The sequence below is a fragment of the Condylura cristata genome, unplaced genomic scaffold, assembly GCF_000260355.1.
Source record: "Condylura cristata isolate star-nosed mole 26May11 unplaced genomic scaffold, ConCri1.0 scaffold00005, whole genome shotgun sequence".
NCBI lineage: Eukaryota > Metazoa > Chordata > Mammalia > Eulipotyphla > Talpidae > Condylura > Condylura cristata.
Window position 1 is genome coordinate 5158942 of NW_004567106.1, and position 27122 is coordinate 5186063.

The following is a 27122-nucleotide window of genomic DNA, read 5'->3' on the forward strand; positions in this document are numbered from 1 at the left end:
AAACAAAACCTTCATTTTCTCTTTGCTCTTCTCAATAAAGGATTCACAATCTGATTTGGCTTCTATTATAATATGTGGGACCTTCCCCATGAAGATGTTGAAGTTTATACTGAAATGCAGTTTTTCTAAACCCTGAATCTGCCCGTTGAGGATGCTTTTTGTGGTTTTCTTTCATGACTTGGAATCAGCCCCAAGCTGCTTCCATTTTGACTCAGATGTCCTCTAGGATCTTGCTGTCATCTGTTTCCATGCCGTGAAAATAGAAATGGCTTGTGGAGACTGCCCTTACCTAAAGAGACATGTTTCAGGAATGCTTGTCCCTTCCACTGTAATTCCATTTGCAACAGCTTGCTTCAGGGGAACCTGAGGAGGGTTGCATTGTTGGGTGCCCAGGAAGAAGAGACAAGCCAGAGTTGGCAGACTCTGCTGTATCGGAATCCTGGGCATCTGATCTTTACAAAGAAAACGTGGAAATCTGGTGAGCCTTGGCAGAGGGGAGAGAAGAGTAAGGGCTGAGCTGACTCTGTCGAGGCCTGTGTGGATAGAGACATGCCTGTTTGGTTTCTGGCTTACAGGGCACCCCTGGAACTGAAGCTGATGTGGCTGCTGGAACCTTGGTGTCAGCAGCTGAAGGGGCCCCAGGGGAGGAAGCTGAGCCGGAGAAGGCAGCACTTCCTGTAGGGGAAGGAGCAAGTGCAGAGGACACCAAGGTGGATGCTGAAACCACAGAGGTTGTAGATAGAGACCAACCTCAGGCAGAAGACACAGACGCAGTAGTGCCACAGGTGAGTGTCCTCAGGCATGGAGGCCCTGCAGAGATGGTGCCAGAGCCGGAACCATCTGTTCGGTAATGGTGACATCTCTTTTAGATGCAGAACACGTGTGTAGCCATCTTGTGGTTCCTGCTCCACCAAAATATGTATGTATTCAATTGTCAGAATGAACGATCCCTATGGTCTCTCAATATCAGTTTTGAAATCCCACATGGGCCCCTCTAATACTAGAATGGACTGGACTAACGCACAGATAAGGGGAAAGGAAATATGGAATACATTTCTGAAGAAAAGGAATGATATGCAACAGTGAAAGGGTAAGGATGGCAAAAGGAAGAAGAGAATTTGAAAAATAATAGGGCTGTTGAACAGGTTTAGTGAGAAAATGGCCACAGTGTATTAACCTAGTGCCAAGTGCATGGTGAGAACCAGTGTCAGTGATCCAATCGTATCAGGGCTATAATTTTGCTATTATTATTAGAGTGCCTCATTCAGCAGTTTTCACCAACTATCCACTTCTGTGTTGTAAATTCAAAAGGAAAATGAGTCATTAAAGCACACATGCAGGTAGAGGGACCCCCAGATCTTCACTCGGAGAAGCATGCCAAAGCCACCCGCCTTTGTTTCCCAGGACTGTGGGGGTCTCAAACCCAGGGGCCAAGCTGTGTCAGCCCTTCTGAGCTCCACGTTTGCTGCTTCTGTGCTCTAGAGTTAACAGTGAATAGTGGGCATGGTGTTATGTGTTCCTTGTCCATGATTGTTTACTTACAATAAACTTCTGAAAATCTCTCCAGGTTAACTGAAAGCTGGAGACTGAATTTTCCCTTTCAAGCAGTGGGTAGCCCTGGTATCTGGAAAAATAGCTCAAGGCTATTTTTCATTAGACTTTTTTTGGCATCATGCCAGGAATATTTTTGTATATGTTGCTATTTTGTTTGGAAAGAATGTATTATTTTCTCCAAATTGAAGAACGGAAGCACTTGAGTTCATGATACACACAGGAATATGTAATTTGATCCAAAAGGCAGCAAACAATCCCAGGCTTCCATTGTGCTAGTGAAAGTCCCCTCCTTGTTCATCTTTGTTTAAAAAAAGAGAGATCGAGAGCTTGATATTTTGCTTTTGTGCTGGCCCCCAACAAAAGACAACTTGGGGTGTTGGTGGGGATTGTACCCTCAGAAGCTTTAGGCTCTGATGACGAACACCAGGCAGTGGGTAAGTAGATGATCTCCAAACACAGGCCACACTTTTACCCACACTGCAGTTTTAGGGTATTTGGAAGTCCCGTGGAATTCAGGAAGAAGAAAAGACATGCTTTCAAGAAGGTTCAAGCCAGGTATAATATTCTGGGGGCAAGAAAGGACATCTGCAAAATGAATCCACCCTTGGCATCCTACTGCATTCCTGTGTCCTTGACCCCACTACAGGTTTCTGTCTCTGGAGAGAGAGGGGAAGTGATATCGGTTGGGAGGTCCCACATGGTGGAGACCCCAAAGCAGAAAGCCCAAGTCAGGTTTGGAAAGCAGCAGGCTTTAGTGGAAAAGGGGAGTGGGGAAAGTGGGAGCCACGGAGAGTGGCAGGGGCCCATGCAAAAGTCGTGTCTCCCGGGCCTGCGTGGGACCATCCCATTTTTCTTCCCCCAGGAGAAGGTCATCCCTTCTGTGGTCATAGAGCCTGCCTCCAACAACGAAGGGGAGGGAGAACATGAAGTCACCGTAGGTGCAGAGCCCAAGGATGTGACCAGTGACACCGCTCTCCCCAGCGAGACACCAGAGCTGGCCTCGGAGCAGAAGGCGGGTGAGGCCCCCCAGCCCGCGCCCTCCGCGCAGTCTGCAAGCGAGGCGTCTCAGGAAATGCCTCCTGGCTTTCTCTACAAGGTCTTTCATTTTTTTATTTCTTTACTCTTAGTCACTTGTTCTTCCTTTGTTTTAATGCCTGTTTGCTTGAAACTTTCATTTCCCAAATTTACTTCTGCTCTTTGGACTTTACTTCTGCTCTGGACTGCTTTCTCCTTCATCCAGTCCTGCTGTTGTAAAGTGGCAGGATCCTGCCCTGCTGACATTGTGAGGTCTCCATTCCTGCTCTTCCATATTTTAATAGCTGATAATTCAGTGGCATGTCCCTCAGCAGTGCGCGGGTAAACCGCTCACCCCAGCACTTTTCTCTGGTACCTTCCAGCCATCTGCTCCCTGCTACATTCTGTCTCTCCAAGGACAGGCAACACCTTCTCCCATCATCCACTCCACTCCATGCCTTGTTTTAGTGTGTGAAGCAGAGTAGGGGGCCAGTAAATGTTTTAAAAATAAGTGAATATAATAATGGGCTCCAGTGAAAAGGGAGGAAAAAAGAGACCTATATTAATGGGTACTTTGCTCTAAGAGACCATAAAATGGCTGCCTAGAACCAAAGGGTCCTTACCACCCCTTGGGAAACTTTTGAGTACCAAAAAAATGCTAGTTTTAACCAATTGTTAAAAGCTACAATCCTTAATAGAATATGATTGGGATTTTAAGTTCCATAATTTGATTTTATATGTCAAAATTCAGCTCTTTTAAAAAGAGTTAAATTTGTGTTTGTGGGAGCCAAATTAATTAATAATGGTCATTATTTTTCTTTCTCTCCCCACTCCACCCCACCCTCCTCCTCACTCCATATTTATGAATTAATTGAGGGAAAACAGCCATGTGGTTATTGAGGGCCTCTGTCTGCTGTGTCCTGCTTATTGGGGTATGGAGGTTGAGCAGTGTGGGTGTGGTATGGCGGGTGAGGCAGACCGGCCTGTCTGTCCCTGTCTTTTCCTTCACAGTGCAAACACAGGAGCATCACTTACCTCTCTGACGTTCAGTTTTCTCATCAGAAGAATAATTGAGGGAAAGACAGTCATGTCCAGCTGTGCCATCTTATAATTTTCATGCACAATATAAATCCTACAAGTTGATTATTTAATCTTTGGGGTAAGGTTGAGGGGAGGGATATGGCTAATGGCTAGTTACACAGGGTGATGTGTTCATGGCTCATTACATTGTTCTTTCTCCTTTTGTTTTTATTTTGGGTTGTATTGTCAAACATTAAAGAAATCTTTTCTATAACAGAAAAGGAAGGAGCGGGACAGGGTAGATGTTGATTGAGGGTAACTTGGAATGAGGAGGACAGGGGGGTCTGGAGCTCTGTACTCGCTCTATAGTGTAGCGAGTATAGACAGCTTTGCTGCGGTATAATCCTCCAGCTTGCTGGGACTGGAGCATTATTATTCCAGCCACTGAAAAGAGCTAATTATGTAGTAATAGTAGTGGCACATCCTATAATATATAAATGTATAAAATTAATATGCTGTGTACTTTAAATCTACACATTGTTATATGCCAAATGTATTCAATCAAGGGGAAAAAAAGAAAAGAATAAATTAGCATGGTTTAAAGAATAGGACAGGGGATGAATTTTTTATATGTATACATAGTAGCTTATTTTTACACATTTTGTGCCTTTTTCCATTTCAGTTGTAATCCACGTGGGCTTCCCATCACCAATTTACCCATGTGCCATCACCATAGTCCAGTGCATTTCCCTCCCCCCACTGTTTTTGGTCTCATTGCCCACTCTACTCCCACAAAATGTCTCTGGTATTAGCTGTTCATTATTATTATTTTCTCGCCTGGTCTGTTATACTCCTGCAATGAGTGAAACCATCTGGTGGGATGAAATTCTTTACAAAAATTTGATCACAGACTTTTGTTAAATAGTGATTCCCTTTATAATCTTCAAGTGGTGGTTTTCCTAATTACAAATTATTTAACAGCCAGTGAGAAGAACTGTTTGTAAAACATTTTTACTTTAGGTTAAAAAAATAACATGGTGATGTCACACAGGTGATTTGGTGATGGGAAGCTCATGGGAATTACAACTGAGATAGAAAAAGGCACAATATGATGTAAAAATAAACTATTATTAAGAAAAAAAGCAACAACAAAATGTGGTTATAATGAAATGCAAATCTCTAACAAACACATGAGAAACAATTTAATGAATACACTACATTTTAGATATTGCAGGTGGCATTGTATCACTGACTACACACTCACTAACCTGAGTCTCAGTGTGTAAGAATAAACTGTTTTAAGTAAACAGAGAAAAGGATCTCCTTTCTGTTTTCAGAGTTGTTTTTTTCACCTTCCTTGGAATGTGATATGTTTCGTCATCTTTCTTATTCATCTTGGAGATGCTTCTTGGAGTTCCTGCTGATAATCTGGTTGGGACACTTTGATTTTAACTGTTCTTTTTTTTTTTTTTTTACAATTAACCAGTCCTTTTGCATTCTTTTGCAGGTGGAAACACTGCACGATTTCGAGGCAGCAAATTCTGATGAACTTACCTTACAAAGGGGTGACATAGTGTTGGTGGTTCCCTCGGATTCAGAAGCTGACCAGGTAAAGGATGAGATTGAAAGTTGCTGAAGTTCATATTGTTTTTTTTCTGAGATGCTGCAAGGTAACAGCATGTCACTAACTAGGTTTGCAAGGCGCCTCTTTCAGGATGCCACTATGCTGTTTGTTGTTTAGAGAAGTAGATGACCATTTCTCATTCTGGATCCACATCATAGGGACAGTGCCTTATCTTCAATTCAGGAAATGCAGACGCTATGTATGTGTGAAACCCCCTTCAAAAGTAGTTGGATCACCTCACAATGGCTGCTGCAGGTGCTCGTGTATGGACTGTTCAGGCGACACCACAGCAGCCATAGCAATGTCCTGACGTTTGGGTGGAAAGCACCAGAAGCTGGATCAGACTGCAGTGGAGACAACAGCACAGGGAAGTCAGTGTCTGACAACCAAAAATGATGGGCAGCTCTCAAAAGATGACCAGGCACAAGTGTCTCTCACCTGTCAGTGGTGTTAGATAGCATTGGCCAAAAGTGGTGGTCACCAGTCGTCACCAGGAGGCAGTCTCAGACACACCAGGGGTAACAGCTCCTGTGAGCTATTGGTAGGAGCCAGCAGCCTAAAGCACTTTGAGACTCCAGGCCAAGGCCAGCTGTGCTGTGCTGATGTCTGAGGCAGGTCCAGTGACTGGGTCTCGGCCAAGATCTACAGCCATCCGGGGAATCCCTCAGCGATTAACTGCTTGATGCTTCTCTTCTTTGGAAGCAGGCTTCTGAGTCCTTCCTTTCTTTGGAGACCAGGAGTAGGGTCCTCCTTTCTTCAGAGGCCGGGTGCTAAATGAATCAATATGGTTCTTGCTCTGCCTCATATCCTCTCTTAGGGTCACCCACTCTTCAAGCCTTCTTGGACCATTTTCAATCCTAATCATCTGAGTGGACCACTTAGCACCAATAAGTTTGTTTTCATTTCTCAATCCAAATAATTAATTTACTTCCATGAATGAAACTGAACTTGAATTTGGGTGGTCCATTTCTAATCCAGGCACCAAATACAAAAGGAAAAGCCCCGAGTCTGTACCAGCTCAACCAGCCCTGACATTAGGGCAGGCTTGTGGGCTCGAGGCAGCTTCAGCAGGGCCAGAGGCCCACTGCCCTGATGCCCCTTCAGCAGGGCCAGGCATGTCAGTGCTAAGGCTGGTGAAGACCTGCCAGCAGCAGTGGGACATGGGTCCCAGCTGCTGCAGGGTGGCTTTGCTTTGCCAGGAGGCCTCTCTCCCCGGAGCTCCAGGGAGCTCCAGTGCCAGTGCCACCCCAGCCAGGCCCAGTGCTCCTCAAGCAGCCCCGGGTCAGGAGCCATGGAGCTGCAGGTTTGCTGCTCTATTGCCAGTGGTGCTACATACCGTGGGGCAGAGTGGCTGGGAGCCACCACTCCCTGTCACCACTGCCCTCCTCTGCTGACAGTCTAGGCCCCAGCAGGGCCACCACCAGCTCCCTGGGCCCTGCCCACAAGCTGCATACCTGGGTGGCGGGTGGGGAAACTGCTGCTGCTGTCACCCAAGGGAATGTCATCAGAGCCCCAGGGCTGTGGTCCTCGTAGTGAGCCTGGGTGAGCGATGGACTGCAGGCCGCAGGCGGTCTCTCAAACTGTGTGAGTTGGGGCCTGTAGTGCCAACGAAGCCCCACAGTGCCACTGAGGCAACAGAAAATAGCAGGCTTTGCCCACAGCTTGTGCTATGGGAATCCAGTACCATTTCATCACTTTCAATTCTTTTCACCACTTCTATGGTGATCAGTTGGTCAACCCCCTGTTCATTTCAGTAGACAACAATGTATACACAACAAAAGGTGAACATGTAATATCAGATTACAAACAAATTTCTAAGTTATTGCAAGTCAGTGAACAGTTGCCGAAAGAAAATGACGAAGCCTTTGTCTTTCTTTTAAACAAATCTCAAGTCCTTAAAAGTTCACAAGACAAAGGAGTTTGGTCTCTGAGTAATCTTTTGGGGCTCTCTTTCCTCTAGAATGCTGTATGCAAGGTTTTATACCTGCAAATTCAAGGAAGTATGTGTATTAACAACACGTGGTAAGGACCAGATCATTTCCCCCACAGCTGGTTTTGGGTATCTCCACTCTGCCATGCCTTAAGACCTGATCTCCAGACCAGGCGTCCACCTGGAAGCAAAGAAACCCTAGAAAGCACAAGCTTATGTGTGACTGCCTGTGTCTCCCAAATGTGTTTTTCATATTGTTTGATCCTGCAAATCTTGTTCAGTTTCTGGCATGGCTTTCAAAACTGCGATATGGACTTAATAAGAAATAGTCATTTTAAAGCGATAAAGAGTCGCATGTATGTAAAAATATATCTGTATAGCATCGATAAATATGTACTCTAAATTTATGAAGAAGTATTTGTCAGATGCAAGCTATTTTAGCATGAACAGATTTTTAATCTACCACCTAGTTTAGGCTGCTAAAATTTAATTTTCCTCAGTTAAATCCTGATATTAGCTAGTAGTCTTCACTTTATAAATTGTATTTCAGAAAACCTCTGATTATGGGTTTGTGCCAGTCCTTAACTTTTTTCTTTACTGAAACAATTTAAAAATGCTTAACTCTATTTTAATCTATTACATTTACACACACACATACATACGTACCATTCTTCGTTTTTTTCTACATTTTTTTCATCTCGATTGTAACCCCCGTGGACTTCCCACCACCACTTCACCGTGTGCCATCACCACAGTCCCGTGTGCTCCTCCCACCCCAGTTTTGATCATTTCCCTCTTGAATCTATTAGATTTTCCATTCACTGTAAATAAAGCCAAATGCAGACACGTATGGGGGGAAATAACCTTTTTATATACTTACTAGAGATTTGGAAAATACTTAGTCATATCTTTTAAGTATAATTTTGTCCTTCACCTATACAGCACCATAATTTTAAAGAAGACACTTTCCCTCATCAGCAAGGATATTATCAGTTATTTTATTGAGTCATTTTTTTCTTAGTGTTTTCTACCTTCAAAAATTGGCCTGTCTAAATGCTTATATTTCTTGTCTGTATAACAACATCAATTTATAGTCTCAGATTATATCAAAAGGGAATGTATTCAGCTCCTTTATTTAATTTTTGAGACCTCATTTTATCTGATGTACTCGAACTCTATTTATAGAGTATGGGTCCAGATTAAACCTGGCCATCCCTCATCTTAAATGTGATCTCTTTCCAGTATTGGTTAACATAGTAAAGATAGTCATTTCCCACTCATTTTGCTTCCTGCAGCTTGTATCCTTCATATTGTCCCTCACCTCAGCTTTGCCACCTAGATTCTGCTTATCTGCAGCAGGCAAAGGGTACACAGCAGCCTCCGTTTCTCCATTTCACATATCAATTCTCATGCTGTCTGACCCTACTCGGATGGGTTCTTTCACCTTTCCGTGACCAAATGTTTTCATTTTATGACACTCCTGTACGATAGACAAATATGTATGATGAATAATTTATAAAGAACCAGAATGGCAGGACATCAGGTTGCTTTGTAATTCATATGAATTTGTAAAGTAGATGTTACACCACCAACAAACTCAGCAGTGCCACTAAGTAACATACCTACCTAGCTTACTACATGAAAGCCCTGTGCTTTGGCTTGTTTCAGTTACACGGTGTGAGCTGGGGTATCTCCAGTCAGCACAGCATCCTAACCCAGGTGCTCTCCAGCCTTTTATACACTGTGACCACAGGATAGGGACATGTTTCCTTGTGCTGGTCCTCTCTTTACACAGGCTGTACTGTTAACTTTTTTTTTTACAAACTCATAATACAATCCAGCTAAGCATCAGTTAACTGTGCTTTCTGTGAATTTATTCATAGTAACCTTGAAAGTAACTGTACTTTATACAGAAGCCACTGATTTCAAATATCTGTTCTTTTTCAGTGACAGCCTTCCCACTGAACTCACGTAATGTGACATCCTGATCTTCAATATTAAATAAATGATTTTAATAATTGGAAAAAGTAGTTGAACACTGAAAGCACCATCTTTGTCTTACAGGATGCAGGCTGGCTGGTGGGAGTGAAAGAGGCAGACTGGCTTCAGCACAAAGACCTTGCCACCTACAAAGGCCTCTTTCCAGAGAACTTCACCCGGCGCCTGGAGTAGACCCAGAAGTATTGTAGACAGAGCCTGGTTACTGGGTTTTTAAACCTTCACGAGAACCTGAGGAGTTCACTTTTGCTATTACACTTGTAATGATTTACAGACTGATGTCAGACAAAGTGTGGAAAGACATATCAATGGAGCATGTGTGCAAAACAATGTTAAGAGAAAAAAAGCCAGTTAAGGAAAAAGTCCTCTCTGGCTCCCACCTTATGGATAACAGGTTTGTTTGTGCTTTGTCCAAGCTGTGGAGACTCTTGTTCTTGACCCCCTCCCACCACTTCTGACGTAGCTTTCTCTGAACCAGAATCGTAATTCCTCTGCATCAAATGTATGGTACTGAGTGACTGCCCTGCAGAAGACGTGATGAATTATCCTGTAGTGTGAGATTATGAGGTCATTTTCTTCCCCTGCACAGGTGTGAGCCCATGCTCTCTCTCCCTTTCAAGTTTACTGTGTTTAAAAACGAACTTGCTGCAAACGTTTTCAATGTTCTTTTCCAACACACCTCTCTATATATGAACACAGTCACACATGCTAGCTCCCATCCTTCCTGGACCTATGTGTATGCACCAAACTCCATATACATAGTTGCTTCCTTTCTTTCCATTGTAGCTTGTTGCCTCTGGAGCATCATCGATACATGCATTGCTCTGATTCTGTCTGGCATTACAGTTGCAGTTTTGTCTCAGGGCAAAACCAGCCATCCATTGCCAAAACAGTCGACAGTATCTGTGTTCATAAAGTGCATTCTTCAGGATGCCATGACACTTAGAGTGTCTGAGCAGCTGCCCCTTTGGGGAAGCGGCGCCCAAGCAGCTCTGAGCACCCCGATGCCAGGCTCCTGTGGCTGGAGGTCGGCCCCTCGGGACGAGCAGCTGAGTAGTCTTCGTTCTGCCTTTGTGAGATTGGCTAGGTGATGGGGCATAGAAATTCACCCAAAAGAACACTAAAAAAGGCTCCTCTGTCTTTTTACCTCTCTCTATTTATGCAGCTCATCTTCTTCACAGACAGTCCTGACCTAAAATAGATGATGTATGCTGTATCCACAAGTCACCTGTAACAATTCTGTTTTCAGTGCTGTGTCATTCCAAATAAACCTTTGGTCATCTCCAGCAGTTACCCTAGTTCCTTTTTATGAGTCCTTTGTTTGGGAAAGCTTGCTGCAGTCGGACGCTCTACTTGAGAAGTCGATGTGGAGTTGTTATTTGTGCAGAAAGATGCCTGTTCCACTGGGCTGTGCTCCACAGCCCTCTTCCCTTTCTCCCCCTCCATCCAGTCATTGCTGGTCACTTGGTGTCCCTGCTGCCCAGCAATCACTACAGCACAAATAACAGCTGCGGGTGGAGGTTCTCAGGAGGCGCTGGCCACGCCACCCCATCTGGGTAGCACGGAAAATTGGACGACTTCATAATCAGCGGTTTCCTCTCACACCAGCCTCATTTTTTTTTTTTTTTTGGTCACTTTAATTTCTGACATGTTTATCTTCATGGGTTCATAAAAATAGATCAGATGGAATAAAGGAGTCAGTTCATGGGCTATTGTTTATAGAAAAGAACTTTTAAAGTGCTTGCATGTGCTTTAGCCTCTTTTCCGCTAATATCATTCTGTACATTTTGTAAACTGATCAAGAATGGGCATTCGTAGAATTTTAAATTTGGTGTGTGTTTTGCATTCATGGTTTGCATTCCTCTGGTAGATTACTGAGCTTGATATTTAAGTGTTAATACAAAGATAGCTGTGATTGAGCCAAGATTTTTCCAGGGGCTAATTTACAGGGAAACTGGACTATCATGAACATTAAGACTAGAGTAAGATACTTCAGCACGTAAAGTGCAGCTTTGTAAGATTCATAGCAGGTCAGAAATGGCTATTTTTGACTTTGGGAGTAGTCCCCAGAGGTTAAAAGCTAAGTCTAAAAAGCTTGTTCTTATACAAAGCATACCTAATACTCCACACAGATAATAGCCACATCTCCTAACTTCCTCTCAACTCCTACCCATAAAGGCTCTGAAAGCATATAGCTGGGAAGAACATGGTTCCTCAGGTAAGCCTAGCCCACACCTGTAACAGTCCCATATGAATTTAACAGGTTCTTCCAAAATGATGTTTTTAACAAATGTCTTTGTCTTGGCTTATAGGTTTTGCCAATTTAAAAGTAATCCAAGTTTTTGTTTCAGGAGTTTTCAAGATCCAAGATTTCCCAAAGCACTGAAATTAAGAGGGTGAGGGGGTGGCAGATGGGATTGTGTTATTTTACTGACAGGTCTTTGAGTATAGAGCGAATATTCCACTCCATTTCAGTGTATTTTCTAAGAGGTGTGAGTAGTTTCAAGGACTTCTGAGGTAACACAGTAGAAGTTCTTCCCATTTCACTTGCCTAGTCTAATCCAAAGTCCCAGCTCACCAACCTATCATATACATTGTAAGTCTATAACTACCGTCTAGTCTAGATAACTTGCATCCAGAGAACCTCTTCATATTTAAGATTTCTCTTACAAACCCAGTAGCTCTCAGCCCTTCTCAGAACTCAAAAGACCTTCCCATAAAAAATGCTGTTGGTTCTTAGTTAAACATATAATTACATATTCTTAGCAATATCACCATATGTTCGTATTTAAACCTGGGTTGAAATCATCCCCTGGCAATTTGAATTTCCGGTGATACCTCAACATAACCAGGCCCCCTAGGGTGGCCAGAAGCTCTATGCCTCATGCTGCCTCGTTGCTTACATCATTTGCTCCTTTGGACAAAGCTGGACAGCTGTTGTGTGAGCCAGAATCCCACATGCTTCCTTCTTGGCTCCAGGAAAAGTGAATGTGGGTTCAGAATTCTGATCCCTCTGCTACAACATAACGAAACCAATCATCCGGCCATGAAAGAATTGCCAGCATGACCCCATGGCCCGTTCCAGTGGCCAACTGAAGAAAAGCTTAGGGAGCTGCTGACATTATTTGACACCGATGAGTTTAAAAATGACTGAGGCTTAGTGCTTTATTTCAGAACATCTTGAATTCTTAGAAATAGACGGATTTGCCTGGCAAAGAGTCCACTATTCTTTTCAAAGTAGCTGAAGCAGCCTCCTGTTTTTACTGAGACTAAAAACCTTGTAAACAAACATTATGTGCCAGATGTGGAGCTGAGTTGACTACATAGTTCTCCCATGTGACAGCGTCTACTGTCTTACCAGCATTTTACGTCTTTGTAAGACATATAGATGCAATAGGACATTTGGCAGTTGCATGGAGAAGAGGACATGTGATCCTCTCAACAAATTTAGAAAATCGAGAGCTAGTTGTTCTTTTCCTCCTTGACTGTTGCCTACCTCAGGACTTTATATGGTGTTCCATCACACAGCACCAGGCTTAAATAAGCCCTAACTGGAAGTAGCTCTCCTCACAGCACACACGTTGTTTATAAAAAGCCCAATAAATCTGCTTGAGTAAACTTAGTAGCCACCCAAATAGTTTGTGACTCATTGGTTAGCCTTGTAAGATTGCTTAATGGGGTCACATATTGATTTTTTTTTAGTTTAAAAGGTAATTGAGACCCAACCCTTAAATCTATGCAAAATGAGAGGGAGATCAGGTACTTTGAAGCTCTCACAGAAGATATTAAGTCACGTCTTGGTTTCCTAAAACCCAATGCCTTGCCAGTCCCCTTTGATCTCAGGTTCAAAGCTCAGGTCATCTCATCTTGTAGAATGGGTCAGAGTCCTTTGTGAGGTCCCCATTCTGTGTACCCACCAGGACGGATCTGCGGTCAGTTCATGAGTGACACTCCCTGATGTATTCTAATGCCATAGAAAACCAGAGCAGAGTGCCTTGTTCATATTCCATTCCTTATCCCCTTCCCTGTCAATAAACATAATTAAACGCTCTGCTGTGCTCTGTTCTCTAAAACCCTATCCCTGATCGCTAAGGTTTTTGTGTGGCATTTGATGATGCCACAAGATTTCTTCAAACTCTGAGAGACTGAGGTACCCCTCTAGCTACCCCTCTAGCTACTCCTCTCACACCTTTACTATTTTTCTCTCTTCTCTCAGTGGGTGCTGGACTGGGTTTGGGGCGTGGAAATATTCGTCTCCATCCTTCACTTGTGCTATATTCCTGCTGTCCCAAAGAAAATATTCCCCTTGGAGTGTCTGATTACTGTTTTCATGTCCACATGGTCATTAAATATTATCAAGCTCTTTCCAAGTGTCAGTTACTGTGCAAGAAACTTGTCTTGAAATGCCACCACGGAGTACTACTGAGCAGTTCCTGTTCTTCAGAGCTCCAAGTGTGAAAAGGTGGACACTTGCTGTGTACCCCATTTTCCAGACAACAGACATGGGGCTCTGTGCCTTTGGTGTGCCACGTGACCTTGCACTTGAACCTCTGCTACCTACCTGATAGAGGAGGGGACCTCATTCCTGCCAAGGTAGACAAGTTCTTGCTTTATCCACATCTCTATACTCTGCTCACCAGTTTGAAACCTCCTCTCCCGAATGCTCTTCTTTCACCTCTTTAGACTCCTTGATCCAGGGCACAGCTCAAGTCCCACCTGCTCAAAAAAGCCTTCCCTGACAGCTCACCCCTTTGCCCACATACATGCTCTCACTTAGTGTGTTTAGTGTAAAATGATATTTAGATCTTCATTCCCCCACTAATTAATAAACTACCAACCTTTTCTGTATTCTGGATCCAATTCAGGACTTTATATCCAAGTGTATGAGTGATCGGGAGCCTGGGTGATGGAGGAGTTCAGGGGAATCCAGAACAGCCGAACTTCACAACGGATAAATACCTAGAAATAACAAACAGATATCAACATTAAAATAACTTATAATGATTTATATTGTTTTATTTATACTAAAATATTAATAAATTACTGTTAATAGTGAATATAATAGTAGCATTTGTTGCATCAGTCTCATATGTCAGGCACCCTCCTAAGTGTTTTGCATGTTAATTAATCCAATCTTCACACCTATGAAGCAGTTGCTGTTCTTTTTGCAAATGAGTAAACTAAAGAAAGGAACAGAAGAAATTGACTTGACATCATATAATTAATAAATGGCAGGGCCAGGCAAACTGGCTCTAGCATGCTTTAATCCTCTGGTTTCCAGTCTTCATTTTGCAGTGTTTGAAGGACATGAACTATGAAGCAGACGCATTCATAGATATAGGTGCAAAACGAGGCCCTTAACTTCCTGCTAATCAGATCACTGCCTAGTAACACAACATAATGCTTGGGCACCTTCATCTCGGCGGAAATCCAAATGTTAGATGACGTAGTGAGGGCAGGATTCTGTGAAAACGTGGATGTATATTCTCAATGACTGACGACATTCTCAGGGAAATGATTATCCTGAATATGAAAAGTCTTAAGGTGTTGGTCACAGATTTGCTGGGGATGGCAAGTGGTGGCAGAGCTGAGGTGTCCATCATGGGGGACAGATTAACACAATGCAGTGGCTGACTCCATGGTGCCATAGAGGGAGTCATGGCCTACGTATGATGAGATTGGTAAAGCATCTCTGTGTGTAAAAAGACATTCACAGGCCCTCCCTGGTGGCACAGCGGGTTAAAGCACTGCACCGAGAAACTTAAGCCACTTCCACATGAGTTGGATCCCCGCCTGCCCCAGAGGTGACCACATGGCGTGGCAGACCTCTCCTGACCCGCCCGCTGCTCCCCTCAGCAGTGTACTTCGTTGATCTGCCTGTTCTGCTCCCCACTCTGTCCCTGGTGAATCCTCTCACCCTCCGCATCTCTGGCCTGTACCCCAGTTCTGTATGAATAAACAAATAAATCTTAAAAAAAAAAAAGACATTCACAAAACAAAGGTTTGAAGGATATATGTCAAAACACTTTAGATCAAGCATCTATGGGGAAACAACTGAGGAATGAATGGCAAAAATGAATAAAAAGATAAAACTAATGTGACATGGAATAAAGATGGTGTGCCATGTACCAAGAAAAATGCCAGAAATATAGAAAAGCTACGATTTAAAAAAGTCAAGGAGAGGACAAAAATCAGAAAATACATACTCAGAATTCACTCCTGTGTGAAATTTCATTTTCTAAAATATTTTTTTATTGAGATAACTTTGGTTAACTGAATAAATGATTCATATACATGAATTAATGTATATGATTCAATTATTAAGTTCATGCTTCTTCAGATGTATGCTACTCCACCCTTCTTAAGCCTTGAGACTTAAATTTTGGAAATTCCGAAGCCATTAATCTTAGAACAGTGTCAGTAAACAGTAACTTGAAGGGAACTGCTTATATTTTCGGTGGTGCTGACCCTACAATGATTTCCTTTTTGGGGGAAAGTCAGCAGTTGCTGGCCAGTGGTTTGGCCTCACCTCAAGGCCACGTTCTTCTCCAAGATGACTGAGCAAACCTGGAATGATGATACAACAGCAATTAAGAGCTTCGGTCCAGGGATTGATATAGCCCTCAGAGGAGTCACAGATGTAAAAATGAAAGGAGGAAGGGAGAATTTATAGAGTTGTATCAAGACATTCCCCAAATCAGAAGTGTCTACAATGTCCTTCAGAGAAACGTATATTAAGTATGTCTGGGATCATTCTCTTGACTTTTGAAAGTCATGAAACACTAAAACATTTTAAAAAATATAAAGTTGAAGCTTCTAGGGCTGGTACACTCAGATGGCAAATTCTGAGTATCTTTGAGAGAATTCTACTTGCATGCACATTTAGCTTTACTAAAGTCTTTCCATTTCCAAACAAGGTCAGAACCAATCACCTGTTAGCATCAGCACAATTCATCCCAGAGTCCAATGCAGGTGTGATCCGCTCTGTGTGCCAGGTGCATGTACCTATGCAAGTGGGACCCTCAAGTCTCAGTTTTGTACACTCATAACGTGGGAGTTTCCAACATTACATTACATTGGCCTGAAAGAAGGGTGCAAGATTAGGGCCTTATGTAGTGATCAGTCTTGGTGACACAGGCATTCATCATCCAAAACCATGAGACCTTAAGAATTGATGTGAATTTTTTAAAGATTAACTTTTGTATATAAGAGTGGGTTGTAGGCCAGAGGTACGGTTAGGAGAAGGAGGGGAAGAGAGGATTCACCAGAGACAGAGTGGAGAGCAGAACAGGCAGATTGACTAAAGTACATTGCTGAGGGGAGCAGGGATCAAACTTGTGCTGCAGTGACTGCGGACAGCTTGTAGTGTATGACCTTACCTCTTGCCCCCAGGGAGGCCCCTGTGTTCTTGCTTTTTGTCAAGGAACTTATTTGGGAGAGGCTTTTTCTAGAGTAGTATCAAGAGGAAGTAAGCAACATTTGGATTGAAATAAAATGATAGGGCCCTCCCAAGTGGCACAACATTAAAGTGCAGATGAAGCTCTCTGCAGCCACTGCAGCATGAGTTTGATTCCTAGCCAGGGAAGTGACCCACATGGCATGGCAAACCTCTCCTAGCCTGCCCATCCATCTGCCTGTTCTCCTCCCCTCTCTGTCTCTGGTGAATCCTCTCAACTACCCTACCCCTACCATACACACCTCTGGCCTATGCCCCTTGTATGCATAAATAAATATTTTTTAAAAAATGGTAAGTTTCCATGTCTTATTCTGCCACAACTGGCATTTCAAAATCTGGAATATCAATTCAATTTATAACAGATTATTAAAACTAGAAGAGACCAAAACATCACCCACTCCTCCATGTTGAGTCTGGAGTAATGGGGGTTTTGCAAGCGGAAGTTTATTGCCTAAAACTATGACGCATTTTAGGAACACAGCTGAGAAAATTCCTGCCTTGCCTTTCAGGCCCTTTCAGTTACTATGTGATCTTGGTTTTCATACACATCACTTACTTGGTTGTGGGAGTATATGACATACCTCTTAACGGCCAGGAGAGGGTGCCAGAAGATAGTGTAAGTAACTATACAACTCAGTCTCGTTCTAAGTGGGAAGCACCAACTGAAACAAATCTGAAGTATAACAATTCACATTTTGCATCAAAAGGCAGCCACCAAGTGAGGACAAAAATCGACCCCTGAATCAGAAATAGTCATGCATGTTATTTAGGACATAGACCCTGAAGGCCACAAACTTGGTTCAAATTCTTGGTTCATGTTCTTGGTGTGCTTTTCATTAGCCACCAACCTCAAGTGAGCCTCTGTTTCACCTACAAAATGATTATAAACTATCATAATCTGTGCTTTCAAGAAAGGAAAACTAATCACAATATTTGATATTAAATAAAAGTGCATTTGTTATTATCTAGTCAGTTTCTGTGTAACCTTAAAAAACTGCCTTTACAGCATTATCTTTGAAGTGCTAGAAGAAATTCCTAGCACTTTTTGAAGTTCATCTAAACTACTTTAGTGCAAGATTTTCAAGAATATCATATGCTCTTTGCTTACTGGCTTCTGGAAGTTATTCTTAAGTTTCTGTAATTGTCCCAAATTTTTTTCCACAATCCCTAGTATGTATAGTTTCAAAAGAAATTCTATACATATATTAAATTCTCCCTATATATAAAATGGATGGAGGCATGGGCTTTGGAATTTGTTAGACTTGGATTTAAATTCAAGTTCTGTCACCTACTACCTAAGTAACACAGAAGAGACTAACCTACTTAAGGTTTGTTTCTCTCATCTAACAAATGTGTATGATTATAACTTCAACGTATAAAAATACCTTGAAGTATTATTGTCAGCATGTGACCAAGGAGTACCCAGTGGCCTGCAAATAAACAAGGGCTCAGTCATCTGTGCCCGTAAACACAGGAACCAGACTCTTAGCACGAAGATACTAATCTTCATACAGAGAAAGTAGAAAGGATTTTAATTTCTCAAAAACAAAGCAAAACAAAAAGCTCCCCAAATTACCCATCTCCTCCTGGACCAAACAGGGTTGGCCCAGAGGCCCCACTAAGGCCTGAAAAGCTTGTCACAAGTGAAAGATGACTTCTGACAGGAAATCATAGTACAGGGTTCTGAAGCAAGTCTAGGAACACTGGGCCAGAAGGAGATACTCTATTAAGATAATGGCTGCCATTGTCAGCCTCTCTATGTCTTCTTCACCCATATCTCTTCCAAATCTCTACATGTCTCTCATCACATGTCTCCACCCCAGCAAAAAGGGCCCTGAATAAGAGCTCTCCCGGGTTAGCCACCTGCCTCCATGTTACTCAGCTCTACTTGGCCACTCTGCAATTCCATGGTTACATGGGGGAGAGGGCCTGGTACTTCCACCACATTATTGTGGCAAATAAGTTGTAATATAAGTAGGAATTAAATTCTTCTTAGGACATCACTGTTTAAGAAACAACTTGGCACAGTTGTGGCACCTATGCAAGGTGTTCCCAGTGTAAGCATAATGGTGGCATTTACTGTGACTCCCCAAGGACATAGGTCCTCCAAGGGTCTGCACACCCCAATGTGTCATTCTGGCTTTCCAAAGCCATGTGTCCTCACAGCTGCAGGATCCCAAACACACTCTCCTTAGGTGCCCCTTGCTGGCAGTTCCATCAGGGCACACTGTTTATGGGTCATGCCAGGAGCTGAACCCCAGGCTGGGCCTGGCCCACTCCAAGCTAGGAAGTGGGGGAGCCTGGCAGCTGCGGAATGGGTCTGCACCCCCAGTGACCTGAGGCCAGTGCACCTGGAAGCTGCAGAGCCTGTGGGAAAGCAGGCCAGGGCCACGGCTCTGCTGGAGGGTTCTGGGCCGCACTCAACTTTCCTAGAACTGGCGCTTCAGCCCTGGCAGGAGCTGTTGCTGTTTCTTGAGGAGCTACAGGTGGCACGAAGCATCAAGGGGCAGAAGAAAAGAAAGCAAGGACCCATCTTCTACCTATTCTGATTTTCTGTGGACTCAATTCAGCTCCTTTTCCAGTCCATTGTGATGAGTGATAACTGGTATAAAGAATCACTGGTTCCCAACCATATCACACCCCAGGCTGTGATAACTCTGTTCAACCAACAGCTTCTTCTAATCTTGTAGGAAATGAGCAGAGTGTACGATCTGGGTTACCAACACCCTCCTAGGTATGTTCCCAAACACAAGCATGCTAGTTTAAGCATGACTGTGTATTACACAGCCCCAGGGGCCAGATCTCTGCTTGCAGAGGAGGGGGCCCTTGGGAGACTCATTGCAAACACAGTGGAGCACAGAGACCTACAATCGTTCAGGATCAGGCAATCATAGGAAAAATAACAATTTGTGATAATTAGACACTTCCCTATTCTGCAAGGTCATACCTGAGGGTTAGCTGAAACTGAAAGACAAGCAATAATAGATATGCTATATAACCTTTCCCCTAAGACAGCAAGCTTTGTATAATTCTTCTATTGTCACCATAATTCTGTTCATTTTGCTTAAAGATTTATTTATTTATGCATACATAATTGGGGTAGTGAGAGTATTCACCAGAGACAGAGTGGGGAACAGAACAGGCAGATCGACAAAGTACACTGCTGAGGGGAGCAGCGAGTGGATCAGGAGAGGTCTGTCGCGCCATGTGGTCACCTCTAGGGCGGGGATTGAACTCACACTGAAACAGCTCAGCTAGCTTGCAGCGCTGTGCTTTAGCCCGCTCAATTCTGTTCTCTTGACATGTGACATATACAATTATCAGGACCAGCTGAAATATTAAATGTGCAATGTTGAGCTTAGACTTGTGAATAGTGGTAAAGATTCTGGTCTAGCTGGCAAGAGAGCAAGTCCTCTGCACAGAGAGTCTGGCCGGTGCCACTCTCCCTGTGAAGCATTATGCAAGAAACTGCAGTTGTGGGTAACCAGTCTTTAAACACCCACTGATAGTCCCTAAGTTACTTGATGAACACTGAAACAAGGGAACCCAGCCTTGCCTCCACGCAGTCCTGAGAGAGGTGAATCCCAAGCCCAGCACTGCCCTCTTCGCACATGGATTGCATTAACCTATCTCCCATCAAACTAATTTAGGCCAGAAGCTTCCCATCTCCACCCCACACCAACCCAACCAAAAACAATGACATGTTAGACTTTGTATATTACAAGTTATAGTTGTCATATATTTTAATCAGCCTCCGTTTCTGGTCTCCAACTTTCATGCCTTACTGAAAAATGCCCCCATTAATGATGGGGCTTACTGACGAGGCTTCCTGCACGACACACTGGGATATTCTGGCTTCAGAGCTGCCACCAGGCAGCTTCATATTGCACACATGTGTCCCTGAAAGATTAGCCCAGTCTATTTCTTTCTATATCCCAGCTAGCTGGTAAGACAGCAGATGAATCAGCTAAGAGACTAAAACAATGATGGAGGCATCCTATTATTCTATTATTAATATTTTTAACATATAGCCAATAATTCATAAAGGTGTTAATGAAAATCTGTATACACACCATATGAATTCTACCATGATTTTACTGCACCTTTTAAATTCCTGTAGACCTCATTATAAATTCCACTAAACTGAAGATACCATTATACCCGAGAGAACAGGACTGCCAATAAAGTACAGGGTGCCCAGGTAAATTTGGTTTCAGATACACACACAAAAAAATTTATCAAGAAGTTTCCTATATTGGCCAACACACAGGACTTTGTTCTTGGAGTAAATATGGCAGTCCTGGGGGAGGTGGCCAACTGGAATCCTCTGATTTTACCCTTACATGGGCAGACACATACACACATTTATCATCAGGGAGAGTCAAAAGTAGCCCCATATAACTGATCCAATGTCACTACAGTGGGCCAATGCTCATCACATTGGCTGCTGGTTGCCTCATGTGGACTTCAAAGGTTAAGAGGCAATTGACTCAGGTTAAGGATAAAGAAGCTGCATCAAAGGAAAAGACCTTGGCAGAAGCTTGAAAAAGGCCACCGAATGGCATGGAGTTAGGCTGCCTCGGGCCTGCTCACTGACTAGGGCACAGACAGCTTTGTCTGCAGGGACCCCCCAGCCTGCCCCACCCTGGCACCACATCTGCCCTGGCTCTGGGCTCCTCCTGCCCTGCTTCCTCCAGAGGGGCCTGCCCTCAGCTCCCCTAAGAGGGCTCATAACAGAGAAAGGCTCCTCCCCCAGCATCATTTCCTCTGTATCTCCATCCTGGCCTGGTCTAAGACAGAGCCTCAGTTACCTCACAGCCCCTGAGAGCCTGTGAATGTAGCCAGGGATTCTCGCCCTGCCTTTGTCCTGGGGGTCACTCTCTTGATGAGTAAGATTTGGCTTGTGGGAGCCTCTTCTGCACCTCTTATAGGCTGGTCCACTCCCATCCCAGGGTCAGCAGGAGACATGCTGTGGGCTCTAGCCCTGCTCCTGACTTTCCTGGCTCCCAGTAAGTATATTGCATAGAAGCTCATGGGCTATTTTAAACTTTTGTCATTGGGAGATCACACAAAGGGATTCAAAGTACCTCTTTCTCATCATTATTTTTCCTTCCCTTTGCAGCCAGTCAGCTGTCTTTCAACTCAGAATGGAGAAAGGTGTCAGTGACCAAGCCAACTAAGATGCCGGCTATAATCACCTGTGATATTGATGACCAAAAAGTCAACTACATCCACTGGTACCGACACCGAGTGGGAGAGGCCCCCCAGCGCATTCTCTACTTTTCATTCCATGACTCAAAGCCTGTTGTGGAAGCAGGAATCAGTCCAGAAAAATACCATGCGTACATAGTCTCGGGAAGGAGCTGTAAATTTTTGATCCAAAATCTGGAAGAAAGTGATGCTGGGATTTATTACTGTGCAGCCTGGGACACCCACAGTGGCTCAGACTCCCCCCTCAACTGCACAGAATTGTGCTTGCAGCTGGCGGCCAAGCCCTGGTACAGGATGGATCAGCCTCACTTCCTGCCCTGACTTCCCTGTACTCAGAAGAAACAGACCCCTGAGTCAATGTCCAATACCACCCTTATGTCCACTCTCTGTCCTCTCCCAAACAGGTGATCTCTAAGACTGTCTTAAGACTGAGCTCTCTTCTCTACGTCATAGGAAAACAGCGTGGCACACAGAGTCCTTTCAGTTCCTCCAGGCCTGGGAGTCCGGTCCCCGGACAGAAAAGTTCTCGTGGGTTCATGTATTAGAGGAGACAAGGGTGGAAGATATGGGAAGGCTGGCTGAGTAAGACACTGATCCCTCATTATCCAGACATAAGGACTGGGAATAGAGCTTATTCATCTCTCAGGAGTAGAGAGTGATGGAATAAAATCTTGGGACTGCCTGGAGACCTCAAACTGAGAACCCATGTGTTTGTTATCTTTTAGACAAGCTGCTGTTTCTCTCACCACAACCAACCAGAGTATTGATAATATAGTGAAAGTGTAGGAGAAAAGTGATTGCTGAGGTGAGCTGTCCTGTTGATTTCTTAGCAATAGCAGTCAAAATGTCTCTCTATGAAAATGGCCAATTCCCAGTCTGATACATGAATGCCTTCCGGCCTTCTCCCACGCAGACCCCCTGTTGCCTCATCGTGACCTGAGAACGGTGGCTAAGAGGTTAATGATGCAGTGCTCTGAGAAAGTGCTCCATAAGGCTGGAAAGCCCTCCTAGGAGGAATGCCTGCAGCTGTTCTTAAAAGCCTCCTTAGCCCTTTCCCTTATCATGATAAAACAGAACATTCCTACTCCCTCATAAGAACAGGCACCCAAGCTTGTTCTAATGAAAAAGTTACTAATGTAGTGAAGGGCACTTTGTGTGAGAACAGATTGCCTTTTGTTCTGAAAGCATATGTAAGTAGGATGTGTTCAGCGAAGTTTCACTGCATGTGCTACCTTGCAGTCTCCTGTTTGGTCTGTCCTGTGCAGCTGCGCCCCAGGCCTCCAGATTCCTAGGGAATCCACACCCTCCTGCCCCACACACCCCTACTCCTCACCCCCTCACCCCACACTCTTCTGGCTGTCCTGCTGCTGCTGCTCTGACAGAGCATTACGTTTCTCCATGATGTGCCCAAAACTCAAAGCCAAAACTTCAGCTCTTTCTCATTTCCTTCACCTCAGGCAACAAGTTGTGTCCTAGGGTCCTCCCTGGTGGTGCAACAGGTTAAAGTTCAGCACTCAGAAACTATCTGCAGCAGCTTCAGCACAAGTTCTATCCCTGGCCAGGGGGGGTGAATCACATGGCGCAGCAGACCTCTCCTGGCCCACCCTATGCTCCCCTCAGCAGTGTACTTCATTGATCTGCCTGTTCTGCTCCCCACTCTGTCTCTGGTGAATCTTCACACTGCCCCTGCACCTCTGATCCATACCTCAGTTCTGTATGCATAAATAAATCTTAAAAAAAAAAAAAGTTGTGTCCTAACAAAACCAGCTGTAATTTGTTCTGTTGTACCAGGGACCATGTGTTTATAAACTATTTTGAAGTTCATTTAAGGCAGCAGGTCCCTTACCTGCCAAATATCAATACACATCTCTATTCTCCAGTTGTGCTAAGCTTTGCTCTGCACATTTATTTCTTTGATTTGCTTTGAAGTTGTTTATTAGGGTAAGATAGAACCCTTAATGTGGAGAGCCATTTTTCACTGCAAATTATTGACTAATCTCTCATTACTCCTGCTTTTTCCTAGTCAACTTCCTGCTATTTCCATACTTCACATAGCCCTTCTTGCTCTCCCTCTCCACTGTATGTACCAGCTTCTCTATGGAGAAAGCGTGAAGTCGGAACTTCTCTTTCACAAATGGGGCCACAGCCCTGTTCCAGAGCAGAGATCATAATTACAATAAATTTAAAATAATTCTTGATTTTTGATGAGCAAATATTCCTACTTATTTCCCCACACCCCTATAATTGTTTATTACTTTGTAAGTTTTAGGACCTGTTCAGTAATTAAATAAGTAATAAGTTACTTGAGCCAAGGTAGAAATGCACTGCGCATTTTACCTTCCATACACAAACGATTTAAATTAAAATATATGACAAAAGCAGACACAATAGTAGCTCAAACACTTTCTTCCCATACCCAGCACGTATTCTTACACATCCTACTTTGGAAACCAGGCACCAATGCAAATATCAAATGTACATTTAACATCAAATGCTTCCTATTTCATGAATTCCACATGTCTGTGTGATAATTCCTACTCAGTCTCTTCCTTTGCAAGCCAGATATCAAAACAAAGGGAGGTACTATAATCCCTTTATAGCACATCTTGGTAATATTCTCCATTATTTCTGTTCTTATGAGTGGACCCTTGATAGTATCTTTTCATATATTTTGAAAGGAAGCATCCCATAACTGAATTGATTTTGGGTTTGCTCAGCTTGACTTTTTAAAGGTGCCTTGTGTGGGCAATGTCAAGGAGCTTAATTTTTTTAAAAAGTAGTTTATTTTTACATAATTTGGTGCACTTTTCCATCTCAGTTGTAATCCCCGTCGGCTTCCCATCACCAAATCACCCGTGTGCCATCACCATAGTCCAGTGCATTTCTCTCCCCACCCCCACTGTTTTTGATCCCATCCCCCACTTTATCCCCATAAAATGTCTTTGATCTCCCCAACCCCACCCCCACAAAATGTCTTTGGTATATAACTGTTCATTATTATTATTATTTTCTCACCTACAAGGAGCTCAACTTTTATCACCTCTTGACTGAGAGCACTGGCAAGTGCCTCATGCTGTCATTCTTATCAAGGGTTACACAGACATGGCTGATGCTGGTGGAAGTGTGTGATCCTGTGTCTAACACCATAGGTGTCTGGATGTAGCTGCTGGATCTGAGATGACAGACTGGTTTCTGGAAAGGTGCACAGGCCAGCGGGAGGGAGTAGGGGCTCCCATCCTCCAGGGAGCATGTGGCCCTGGGAGCTCCAACAGAGCTAAAATGAGACACATTGAGGAATCTGACATGAGGGCCCCACTCTGATCTTTATGAATTAAAGATTCTGTGATTTTTAAATAGTGTCTTAAGCACACACAAGAAAAAACAATTCAACACATGATATAAAGACATAAATTGGGGAAAAAAAGAATAAAACTTGTGTACATGGTCTTCTCATCAAAATATATGAATAGCTTTCCTCCATTTGCTTTTCCAGGACTTGTCCAGTTCACCAGAATGGCCACATGTGTCCATCAATGTTTTCTCTACGACTATAATGAACAAGTCCAATTAGTTCTCAGATTCCATGATGGCAAGAAGCACTGTCCCAGATCGGAAAGTCCACCCGAGGCCCTGGGGTGAAATCTGAAGGCCCAGACTACTTTAGCACCTGGACCCTCATAAGCATCCTGCCTGGGGCAGGGTCCACCTCATCAACCATTGTTCCTGGTTCTGTCAGGGCAGCTCTATTCATAGAGCTGTAGGATGACACAGGCTGAGCCCAAGTACAGTCACCACAGGCCACACACCATCTCTCCTCTGGAAACCACTGATTCTTGACCAGATCCTCCCAATTTTACCTGAGGGCTCTCAGAGCTGGATACTCTTTGAGTGTGTTCTGCCCCAGATTCCTCCCCCCTTTGTGTGTGTGTATGTGTCTCTCTCTCTTATAGGTTAATTAACACCTTCTTGCTACTTAGAGAACAGCAGAGACACACCCCAGTAAGAAGAGAAACAGAGGGAGGTGAGCAAATATCACCGTGGAAATACTTTGTAGAGCCAAGACAGGGCTGCTGCTGCCAGGTGCCCTTTCAGCAGGCTGAATTCAAGAAGCCTTTGTGTCTCTGTAAATGCTGTGCTTGACCAGAAACACATTCCCTGGCCAGACAGCCAGTCCCTATAGGTCAGGAATTGTAGTGATTTCCATGTTCTAAATAATGTCACATCTGCAGCCTGTCAACTGAAGCCAAATATGACTCCATTATTCCCTGAGTGACCTGCAAGCCTGGGCCAGAAATCCCCACCTCCTAGCTGATGACTTCCTGTCTCTCTGCTGCTGCTTCCAATGTTCTAGCAACTAACTCAAGAGCTCAAACATACCTTGGGGAGGAGTGCCCCTCTTGTGAGGAACTCTATTCTCTAGGCTCATGCTTGCTTTCCCTTGGATGCAAAACAAACTCAAGACTAACCTGCTTGCTATTTGACAGGTGACACCAAAAATTGTATCTGGTTGAATCCTGGGCAAGTTTTATTAAGATCTATGGCTGAGTATGGCTAGCAGTTGTAAGCCTTTCGCTTGAGCAGTAATTGAATACAAATGGCTATATTATGGAAACGGTTTGTTATGGAGACAGCTTTTTTAATGCTGTCAAGATGAAATAATTTTTTTCAAAGTACAATAGTTGAGAGTTTTCTCAACATTTTTTGTTGATGAAAATATCGGACAATGAAAACTAGGGAAAAAATATTCATTCGCTGTATCACCACTCAAATTCTCACCTTCTGAGTCGAATCTTTCCATGGGTCACTTTACTATGCAGATGTCACAGCTGTCACTTATTTTCCACTTAATTTATGACAGCCAGGACAACCATCTGCAGATGGTATAAATGATAGCCAAAGAATGTACTGTTAGCAAAGTATCCCACGAGCCTTGTAATTGGTGAACAACTCACCAAATTAGTACAACCACAAAGCTTGCATGTGGGAGACAGTTGAGACTCAGGTCTTGGTCATAACCGAGTGTTTTCCATTCAGTTGCTGCTACAGACCAGGCTCTTGGGAATTAGGTCTGCTGGTGCCTGCTGAAGGGCCACCACATCCCTGTCCCATTCTCCACCTTTCTTACCCAGTCCCACCTCCAGGCCCTGGGGCATACCAGGCATAACTAATTAGCAAAATAGCAACCAAGAAGCCAGAGGATAATTAGTATAGCTGAAGGAAACCTTCCTTTCAGCTGGAAAGCAAGGCTAGCCTTATTTCTCAAAGTCTGTCTCAGATGCATTCCCCAGCTATACCTTCGGTCTTCAGTTTGAGGA

At 43.7% G+C, this 27122-nt stretch overlaps 1 protein-coding gene across 1 annotated transcript in view; it reads left to right on the forward strand.

Moving 5' to 3' along the window:
• Positions 1 to 10429, forward strand: part of LOC101619122 (amphiphysin) — a 187549-nt gene extending 177120 nt beyond the window's left edge. Inside the window, exons 18-21 of the mRNA XM_004676661.2 lie at positions 576 to 785; positions 2417 to 2650; positions 5096 to 5197; positions 9207 to 10429. Coding sequence (XP_004676718.1) covers positions 576 to 785; positions 2417 to 2650; positions 5096 to 5197; positions 9207 to 9314 — 654 coding nt within the window. The 3' untranslated portion in view covers positions 9315 to 10429. The remainder of the gene's footprint in view (positions 1 to 575; positions 786 to 2416; positions 2651 to 5095; positions 5198 to 9206) is intronic.
• The last annotated feature ends 16693 nt before the right edge of the window (positions 10430 to 27122 follow it).